The 10,459-nt window shown below is 56.1% G+C and overlaps 1 protein-coding gene across 1 annotated transcript in view; it reads left to right on the top strand.

The window, feature by feature from the left end:
- The window catches only part of ALX4 (ALX homeobox 4), a 47,576-nt gene extending 40,133 nt beyond the window's left edge, over positions 1–7,443 (top strand). The window contains exons 3-4 of the mRNA XM_002821846.6: positions 2,601–2,729; positions 5,045–7,443. Coding sequence (XP_002821892.3) covers positions 2,601–2,729; positions 5,045–5,374 — 459 coding nt within the window. The 3' untranslated portion in view covers positions 5,375–7,443. The remainder of the gene's footprint in view (positions 1–2,600; positions 2,730–5,044) is intronic.
- The last annotated feature ends 3,016 nt before the right edge of the window (positions 7,444–10,459 follow it).

Genomic DNA, 10,459 nt, shown 5'->3' on the forward strand with positions numbered 1-10,459 from the left:
CACATCTCCTCCCTCACACTCAGCTCCAGCGAGCCCGCGCCCTACATTCCACTCCCCCACGTGGCTCCTCCCTCCACTCTAGACCCCTTTGCCAGGCTCCGGCCATCTCCTTCCCTCTTCGGGGTCCCTCCCCTCCCATCCCTGGATCCTCTGTTCCAGAGCCTGCAGGGACATCTTCCACTTCCACAGTCCCACCATGGGGACCTGGAACCCACAGAGACACAAGGAGAACCCCAACAGTCACAGTGACAAAAAGAAAAAGAGAAGCCATCTCTCTCCGCGCCTCCAGTGGCTTCTCCCCTCCCCCCAGCCTCCCCCACAGAAAACCCTGGGAGGCTGAGGAAGGAGCGGAAAGACGGAGCTAAGCCTGCAGGAAATTAAACATGAAATGAAAACAAGCTCCTCTGATTCATTCTCTCATCCTGGCCCCAGTCTCCCATCCCAGGCCGCTGATAAAGAGGGATCCCATTTCAGCAGCACAGAGAGGAGACCCCATCTGTCCTTGGCTCCCAGTGGGCGGCCAGGGCCTGGACCCTAGGAATCCCTGGAGGAAAAGGGGCCCTGGGAGGCCAGGGCAGGGGCTGAGACCCCAAAGTGGGGAGAGGGTCCGTTTCTAGGGAAGAGGCTTCTCCTCCCCCAGTCAATGTGTGTGCACACATGCACGTGCGTGTAGCCACACTAGTGGGTACACTCGTGCACACACACACATGCTTAGGATTAGGAAGGGGAAAGTGAGTTGGTACAGGAGTGGAGAAACATACTAATGTGCACCCCTGCTCACCCCCACCCTCCTCACAGTAACATGAGATATATCCCCATCTTCCTGGACCTCTTTCCTCTAGCAGAAGACAGTGAGAAAGGTCAGGAGCTGTAAAGAAACAAATGGGAAGTACTCTAAACATTCTTGGACTGCATTTCCCGTCTATCTCCCCTGCTGTGACTTTGAGGCACCATTCGCCATGCAGAAACTGAGGCCCTTGGCAATGCCAGTGCTCCTATGAGCCTGCCCGTTGGCCAGCTACACTGGATGCCCAAAGAGGCCAGGCAGCGTCTGTGAGGAAGCACGTCCACACCTCCTTCTCCCCTCCTCGCAGTGGTTCCTAGGAAGCTCAAAGGCTCTGAGGCAGAGGAATTTTGAGAGCTGACTCCTATATTTAGCTCAGCAGCCGCATTGGTCATGATGGATGAAGAAACGTTTCCACCTGGAGAGCAGGGACTGGACCTCAGGAAAGTTGGCTTTCTTGACGCCTGGGCCTGGCAGGGCCTGGCAAGGCTCCTTATGGCTCTGCAGCTGAGGCTGTTGTCATGGCTCTGTTCTCCCGGTCTGCAGCGTGCTGTCTGAGGTGTGCCCACTCGCATCTGAGTCTGCAAAGCCAGCAGACAGGTGCACATCAAGCTGGCAGAGGCCTCCCTCTGAGGAGCACCATGGTCCATCTCTGAATCAGCCTAAAGCCATTCCTGGCCTGGAAGCTGATCCCTCCTCACTCTCCCTCTCTCACCCACCCCGTCCCCATCACCCCTTCTCCAGATCCTAAGTCATGGGCCAGGGGTAGGGCAGCTCTTGCTCTTGAGCCTTGGGAAAGTTCTCAGCCTTCCAGAAATGCTCGTGCAAAGGAAAAGGACCCAACACTCCCCATCACCAAAAACCCCAGTGCTCACAGCTGACTCAGAGACCTCCCCTCCCCCGCTGGACTCCCAATCAGGCCAACATCCCATCCACTTGTGCTCAGTGACGGGTGGGCCTCCACTTCCTCTCACCATCAGGCCACGCTTCTACACAACATTTTGTAGCGACTGCCTCTACAGACAGCACCAAGTGCTGTGAAGGAAAAACCCTTCACTTGGCATTCAAGGCCCCCTGCGATCTGACTCTATTTCTTTCTCTCCCACCACTTCCTTCAAATTGACCTCTTTAGGTTTTTGGAGCATGCCTTGCTGTTTCTAAACCCAGGCCTTGGCTTTCCTCCTTTCAGCCAACCATTCAAGGCCCAGCTCCTGTCGCTCCTCCAGGAAGTCTTCCCTGACTGCCTCTGTTGCCCAGCAGAGCCCCTGTTCTCCCTTTAACACAGGGGAGTTCTGAGCTGGGAGACTGTCTCCATCAAGAAGGCTGCAGACAGGATGCAGGGAGGAAGGCATTCTGAATCTGGACCAATAAGCCTTAGAGAGCCATGAACCTTTTGGAAAACTGTGGCAAAACTGTGTGTGACTGTCTAGGAGAACACATCTGGAGGAGCATTTGTAGCTTTTATCAGCTTCTCCACAGGAGTCTGGTTAGATGACTGCTAAGATGACCAGTGACTTGTTTTATAGGTGGTGACACTTGGCTGCTTTAGATTCTGAAGCTTAGAAAAATAAAGTTCTGGCTCAGGATCACGCCCACGGCTAGTGGGGGTAAGATACCTTCCCAGCTCAGAGTGGATGATTCTAGATTGTCAGCTCTTGAGGACAAAGACCAAGGTTGATATTTATGTGTGGCCGCACCACTTCCCAAACGCACTGCAACTGATGGGGGGCTCAGGGGAACAGTTTGCACTGCCTGAAAGTGAGGCATCCAGGCTGGCGTCTCACCCTGGTGACAATGGCTTTTTCGTGTCTTGTAGGTCTGGTTCCAGAACCGAAGGGCCAAGTGGAGGAAGCGGGAGCGTTTTGGGCAGATGCAGCAGGTTCGAACCCACTTCTCCACTGCGTATGAGCTGCCCCTCCTCACCCGAGCTGAGAACTACGCCCAGGTAAGTCCCGCCCTGAGCTGCCGCCACCGATCCCCAGCCCCTGGTGTTCTGAGAACGAGCCCCTTGGAGGACAGCCCAGGTACCCCAAGATGACTTATGGCTCCAGGCGGCCCTTCTGTCTCATTCCAGGGGTATGCCTGTTTATACCAGAATGTGGGAGGCCCAGGGTTAATCTATCCAACTAATCATTAAACCAGGCTTGGCTGAACTTTAGGGAAGGGAAGGTTGGGGCAGTGAGAACGGCTCTTTCCTCCACTAGCTTTGGCCACTTTTGCTGTGGGCATCGGAACCAAGGCAGGCAGAAGGCCACCAGGCCCTCAGATACCGCTCAGAGGGTCTCTTCAGAAAGCGAGCTCTGAAATCTCCAGGACTCGTGGCCAAGTTGGAATGAGCTTGGGATTCCGAGTCCGGGGACTTAGGTTACTTTCCAGCTCCAAGTCTTTCTCACTTCAGGCAAGTCTCAAGTCTCTGAGCCTCAGTTTCTTCACCTGTACCTTGGACATGGTAAAAGCATCTGCTCAGCTCTGTTGTCAGGCAGTTGTAAGGTCTAAATTCAATCATGCAAAAGTATTTTGTGAATTGTACAGTTTCAAAAAGCTTGTGTGCCTGCGCTCAGCTCCTGGGGCCGTGTCCTCCCCTCCCACCAGAGCATTTTCCGTGGGTGTCTGTCAGCCAGTCCCCTGTTCTAGTGTGAGATGCAAGGGACGAGAAGTATTGAGTCACATCAGGCACCTGGGATGCTTGAAGAGATGTGTTTTTGGCCAAGTCCAAGTCCACTCCTGACCCCCCTCAGCCTGCCCAGCAGAAGTGGCTGCTCCCTCCCTGCTCAGGCCTCATTCTGGCATGGCCTCCGCTTCAGCTCCCAGCCCGGCCCTGCCCAGCAGCCAGCCAGTAGCACGGGCACCCCTGCATCCTTTACTTCTCCCTGACCTGGTTCTGTGCTAGCAAATGGTCTCTGGCTCTCCAGCCAGACCAGCCCTCCGTTCCCTCTCCCCCAGCCCGGGATTCATGCGGCAGGAGGGCAGGAGGGCAGGGCACAGGCCTGGAGGTGAGGCTGAGGAATATGGGGTGTCTCACACAGGCACCATCAGCATCAGCTCGCATTATGTTCTTCCATTTTCTTTCTCCCCTCTCCCTCCCTAACTCAGCCTCCCTCTGTCCTCCCAGGATGGAACTCTAGCTCCCTCCTTGGCTTTGAGCTCTGCTGCCCGAGCGCACAGCTGGAGGGAGAAACCAACACAGGGCCCTGTTCGCCCCTCCTACCCCCACCTCACCTACAGCACCACACAGTGTGTGCTCAGACCTCTTCTGAGAGGGGGTGATGGAGGCCAAACGCTCTCCCTTCCCCTGCACCGTGGAGAGAAATGCGGTTCCCTCTGGGATTGGGGCTGAGCTCCCTCTCCCTGCTTTAAAATGCCTCCCTTGAGTGTGCTCCAGACACATGCAGGAGGGCAGGCCAGCAGAAGCCCACATGAGGTTACCAGGAATCCCGCGTGCATAAGCTGAGAGGTTCCCGGGTCTCCCTCACACCCTAACTCCACCTCCTTATACATGCCTAGAAGGCAGAGGAAGATGGGAGCCCCAGGTGAAGGTTGGGGAGGGAAGAGAAGCCCAGCGGCACCGATGCAAGATAAGATGGCCAACTCATCCCTGCGCATGCCCTCGCCCCCTTGGCACGAGGAGGTCCGGTCTCAGCTCTGGCTGTCCACTCCTGAGGCAGCCCCTTCCATCCTGAGTTAGTTCTGAAGCCTCCTAGTTCAGGCCCTGGAACCTCAGCCACTGACCCTTGGTTTCTGAGAGGTTTAGGCCCCTGCCACCCACCTCACCCAACTCCTCCATCTTCCCTGCTACCGGTGGGGGCCCAAGGGAACCTGCGAGGCCAAAGCTCTCTGAGTTGAGGTCCGCTCACCTTGCTCAGGTGCCTATGGATGTGAGGGGCCTGGGGAGGAGCTGGAGGTGAATGAGACACAGCTGCCATCCGCAGATGGAGGCCAAGTCTACAGTTGAGTCTAAAAACAGGAAGCCAGCTGGGGGGTGCTGGGGTGTCACCCTTCCACTGGACCCTTAATGAAGCCTGAGGTCACTCCTTAGAACTGAATTTCCCTCTGCTGCTAGCCTGGCCCTGGGAACAGAGATGCCAAGGTGTAAAAGCCACCCCCACAGGGGTATCTGGATGTCCATCAAGGCTAAACACTCAAGAGGGGCTTCATGGGAAGGATGGACAGTGAGGGGAGAGGTGCTCTGGGGGAAGGGGCGAGCCCCTTCCTCACTGCGCCTGCCTGCCAGCCGGTGACCTCTCTCCCTTCCTCTCCCAGATTCAGAACCCGTCCTGGCTCGGCAACAACGGGGCTGCCTCACCAGTGCCAGCCTGCGTGGTCCCCTGCGACCCGGTGCCTGCCTGTATGTCCCCTCATGCCCATCCCCCTGGCTCTGGGGCCAGCAGTGTCACCGACTTCCTGAGTGTGTCTGGGGCTGGCAGTCACGTGGGCCAGACGCACATGGGCAGCCTGTTTGGAGCAGCCAGCCTCAGCCCAGGCCTCAATGGCTACGAGCTCAACGGCGAGCCGGACCGCAAGACCTCGAGCATCGCGGCCCTCCGCATGAAGGCCAAGGAGCACAGTGCGGCCATCTCCTGGGCCACATGACAGGGCACCCCCGCCCCGTCCCCACCTCGGGACACCATGGGCCACGCCCATGTTTTCCAGGCCCCCAGCCTCCCACTCGACTTTCCTCTTAGGAACCTAGCCTGGGCCAGGGGCCTGACCCTCAGCACTTTCAGCCGCCCCAAGTCTGAGGCCCCGTGGACTGCTGGGAGGGAGGGGGCAGCAGGCCCCTGGCCCCTCCCTGGCACTGAGGCCCTGACCCCTGCTCCCGGCCACAGGCAGTGGAGAAAGCCAGGTAGCCACGTTTTTCAGCTTCGCATCCATGATGAGCTGAAAGCGCTTTCTCTCTCCCGCCCGCTCCTCTGCCCTGCCTAGTTGACCATGAGTCAATGCTAGATTTCCATGCAGACCCAGCAGCCTCACCAGCCCAGTCTTGTCCATCCTTCCCGCTCCTAGTGGGGTCCCCTGGTCACCAGGCCGGTGGCTGTGTGTCTGAAGCACAGGCTGCCCTGCAGAGCCAGCCTCCTGTCCTCCCATCTTTCTCTCCCTGAAAGCACATGGAATCCGACCTGCTGGGGCCAGGGCACTGGCCTCCACCTTCCCCTGAACAGCGACAAGTCTGACAGAGCCTGGCTGACTGCATCCTGGCTGTCCCCTGGGCTGGATACACCTGGAGGGAGTGGGCAGAGAACGACAGGAGCTGGAGCCGAGGACCCCTGCTGCCATCTAGCAATGCCAGTCCCCAGGGGAGACATGGGCCAGCCCCTCACTGGACACTATAGGGGAGGAGCCAGACCTGAGGGAGGCTGAGAACACGGATGCCACAAGGGCTCCCATGGTGCTAGAAGAAGGAAAGGTCCTGGGAGAGGGGGAGGCATCCAGGTGGGGTAGGGGCCCGGGCAGTCCTCCCGCTCTCCTGCCTGCCTGGCATCTGGTACAGGGGGGAGTTCTGGGCAGTTTTGTTCTCCATCCAGAGCCCAGTCAGGTTGCCTCCAGGAGGATGCGGAGGGGCTCGTCTCTTCCCTGCCCTACCCTGGCCCCTCCTTGGGGCTGCTCAGCAGTGTCCCGGCATGGAAGGACTCACAACGCGGAACACATAAGCTAGGGCTTGGGGGCCGGGCGGCAGAGGGTCAAGAGCTGCGTGCAGGCTTTGCTAGAGGACATGTGGCCATGCTCGGCCTCCAGGCCCTGCCATGGCCTCAAACTGACTGTCCTCCCTGCCATATCTGTCACAGTGTCATCGCTGCCCGGAGTCTTCCATGGCAGATGGGGGCTCTGTGCCCCTCCAGGCACTAGGAGGGTGTTGTTTTTCTCCACACAGCTTTCCACACTCCGTCCTTACACTTCTTCCATAGGGGCCAGGACTCTCTGCCCTCTCTCCAGCCTGTGGAAGGGCTCCTGGCCTGGGCTCCTCGGCGTGGCTTTGCTATTGCAAATGGGGCTGTCAGGATGCCTTCCTGAAACCAGGCTTCCTGCCTCCAGGAAGCAGGGCTCTGTGCCTGCCTGCCTGACCCCTGCAGCTTGGGTCTGGCCCTGAGCCCCAGCCCTCACCCAGCTGGGAGTACACAGTAACCGTCCAGAGGCAGGCCTGTCAGACCCCGGGGGGGGGGTCCCTCCAGCAGGCAGCACCCCGCATTCAGGCGCTCGCCTTTTCTACCTTCTCCCTTGATTCCTGTCATGGAGTAGGGCCAGGCCCATAGGCTCAGGGTCGCGGACACAGAAAGGCCTCCTGGGTTGGGCTGAGGGTAAACTTGGTGTTGTTGAATGAGGGTCTCTGGGGTTGGGGGTGACAGTCTCCCGCCTGCCTGGTGTTCTCATCTGCTCTAGAAACCAGGCTGAGGAAGGGTCTGGCTGCAGCCTCCCTTAATAAGAGTCAGACCTCTTTGTGAACCGTAGCTCTAAAATTGATCTTGTAGAGGTGAAAGGGTCTTGGACATTGAATTAAATGTTCTTGGAGGCTTGGCTTTAAGTGTTTCAAATATTTGAGGATTTGGAGTGACTTTTGGGAAGTTTTTTCTAGTTCTGAGGTTCTCTGAAGTGACCCAGACTCCCCCAAAATCTAGCTAGGGAAAGGAAGAACTTAAGGCTGGGAACAGTTTCCCCATTTCTCCCCCATTTCCTTCTGAAATGCTCATGGTTGAGGAAGGATGGGGGAGGAAGGAACTTTCACCTTGGGTCTTTCTCACCCATGAGAGAATCAGGACAAAGAGGAGGAGAGGCAGGTAGCTCCAGAGTGGGCCAGGAGGGACAGCAAGGGAATCAGGACAAAGAGGAGGACAGACAGGTAGCTCCAGAGCAGGCAGGGAGGGAGAGTGAGAGCTTTAAGGGGGCTCTTCCGCAGGGGCCCCCGGCACTCAGTTCCTCCATGCGTCTGCTCTCTGGCTGGGCTAGACCCAAGTCAGGCAAATTTCAACCCAAAAGCTTGAGAAGAAAAGGAATCTATTAGAAGGCTCTATGGCTATGGCTGCCTGTCCCAACACACCCAGGAAGTGTCTAGGATTAAACATGCCAATGTGAAACATTCCTGTTCATCTCATCAAAGGCAGCCATGTACCCCCGGCCTATCCTCCGTGGCTTGGCCCAGCCCTTGGGGGCCACCTAACCACACTAAGTATGATAGGACCACTGAGTTGGGAGGAAGCTTAGAAACCCTCTAGTTAGTCGAGTCCCTTCACAACAGAGAAGACCCTGGCCCAGAGTGGAGACATGACTGCCCTGACTTGTATTTGCCATGAGACTAAGCTGAGAGAGGAGCCTGGGATGTGCCACCCAGGGTGTGAGGGTCCGGGCCTCGGTGGCACCGGGGGCAGCCGGTGCTGCATGGAGCTCCCCTCTCCAATGCCTCATGGGCATTCACTCAGCAGCTCAGTTCTCCAGAAGAGAACCTTGGGGCCCAGTCCCTTCCCAGACAGGTGGCTAGGCCCAGCCTTCTGCACTGCAGAGCAGGGGGCCACTGGTGTGTCAGCTCCTAAGATGGTGAGCAAGTCAGGGCAGCTGCCCAAGGCCATCTGGAGCTAAAGCTCATGAAGGCAGGTGGAGAGAAGCATCTACCTGCCACATGGTTCATTGCTATGCGAATAAGCTAAGAGAGGTGAGGATTTCCTTTGGATATCTGCGTAAGATCTCAACAGAGATGGCAACTTAAAAATGAAGTCGTGGGTAGCCGGCAGTTGGATGGGCAGCCTCCCCACACTGACAGCCTCCAGTCCCTGCTGGGCACAGGTCTCAGCAGGCAAGGCTTGACACTAAGGTGCTGCTACTGCCCTCCAGATGCCAGCACTACTCCTGGTGCATGGGAGCGAGGGCTCTGGGGGGCACACAGAGAGGCTTGTCTCCAAGGCTGAAATAGCACTTGGAGGACATGGGCTTTTGGAACTTTCCTTGAATTCTTTTAACTATACTTGATTCTCAGCACTCACTACCGTGCCTCCAGCTTTGGGAAGCATGGTGGCCAGGTTAGCTCAAAGACACTGCAATGGGATGGGTGCAGTAAGTGTGGGGTGGGTCCCCAGCACACACAGCTGTGATCACACTGGACCCAGCTCCGTGTCCCATCTCCTGTCATTTCGGCTGGGCAGACAAGAGGGACGCTTCCATGAAAACTACGTACCCTGCTTATGCAGTCATTCCCTCCCTGGGCTAGACAGTGGGGGGCCATCTTCGAGAACCTGAAAGACACACGGGGGTTCCTGGTCTGTTTCATGGCCCTTACTGTCCGGTGCAAAGGCAAACAGGCCTAGCTGGGGGAGGATGGTTGGTAAACTGGCCCCCAGGAGAACACTCTGTGACTATCCAGTTAAAAAATAAGAAGGTGACAAAGACCCATCAACCCCACTTCACTTCTTTCAGGATGCTGTAGGGAGGAAAGGTGCTTCCATGACCTAACCTCGGCCTCTCCTTTCTTCCCTCTTCACTCACACACATAGAGCTAGGCCTTTATACTACTGATTTTGAAGGACAGTTTCCAATGTCTAATCATCTGTTTAGGTGTGCAGTGGTTGAACAAAGAAAGCTGAGTGCTAGAAGGAAAATGAACCTCAACCGATACTTACTGTTCTCATTGTAAGATATTTTAACCCTGTATAAATGCAACTTTTCCTTTAGCTTAATGGCCTGGGGTGGAATATTAAAAATATATATTAAAAATACAGTAAAAATCCAGAAAAATGTAAAAAAAAAAAATGAGGTCGGTTCCATAAAGTTTTACTGCCTATACCACCATGTAACTACATTATAGCAAAATACTAAAAGAAACGTTCTTGCCTTTTAAAGTAAGTTATTGCACTTACATCTTTTTTGGGAGAGGAGGAACACGGATGGGAAGGAGATGTAGGGGCCCAGGCATGGGGCAAAATGGAGTGCAGAGGCAGCCGGGCACTCCCAGAACACCCTTTGCTGGCCCAGCCCAAACTGTTTGGTTGTTGTTATTTGCAATAAATTCCTTCTCCTTCCTCCTCTCAACTGGAATCTGTCTGTTTTGTTCCTGACTTGTGACAGATGAAATGTGATCAGAGAGGCTTCTGAAATCTCACGTTAATTGAAGTCGGCAAAAAATACTAACAGTGCCCTTTTGAACTGCTGACACAGTACAGAAGGGATTACCAGGGCTAGATGAACAACAGGTGGCCGGCTGATGCTCCTGCACAAAGAAGGGGTGCGTGGCCTGCGAAGGTCTGGGACATACCCAACCCCCTTGTCCCAGAGGACCTGTCTGCACTGCAGGGAAGCTAGAAGGAGGCAGTGGGTACCAGAGCCCACTTCTCAGGCAGCCCAAAGGGTCACAGCGGCAACTCTTTGCCTCTCCTGCATCTGGGGTGTGCTTGGCACAGACTGTGCCGTGAGGTCTTCACAACCAGCACTGCCAGCCCCTCGGTGCCACTGAGTGCCGTTCTGTTCCCAGGGGCTGTTCTGAAAGCAGGAGAGCCAGAGCGCAGAGGTCCAGGCTGCTTGATACCAGGAGCACAGGGCAGACCTCTAGGAGAGGCGGGTCCCAGTTCTGGCTCTGCTACTGAGTGGCCAGGGGAACTGTCCTTCCAGGATGTATGGCCAGACAACTTTTAAAGCAAACCTCTGAAGACAAATTATGAAGCAGAAGAAACCCAGGTTCTACTGTGGTATAGGTGTTTC

Source organism: Pongo abelii, chromosome 9 (assembly GCF_028885655.2).
Source record: "Pongo abelii isolate AG06213 chromosome 9, NHGRI_mPonAbe1-v2.0_pri, whole genome shotgun sequence".
NCBI lineage: Eukaryota > Metazoa > Chordata > Mammalia > Primates > Hominidae > Pongo > Pongo abelii.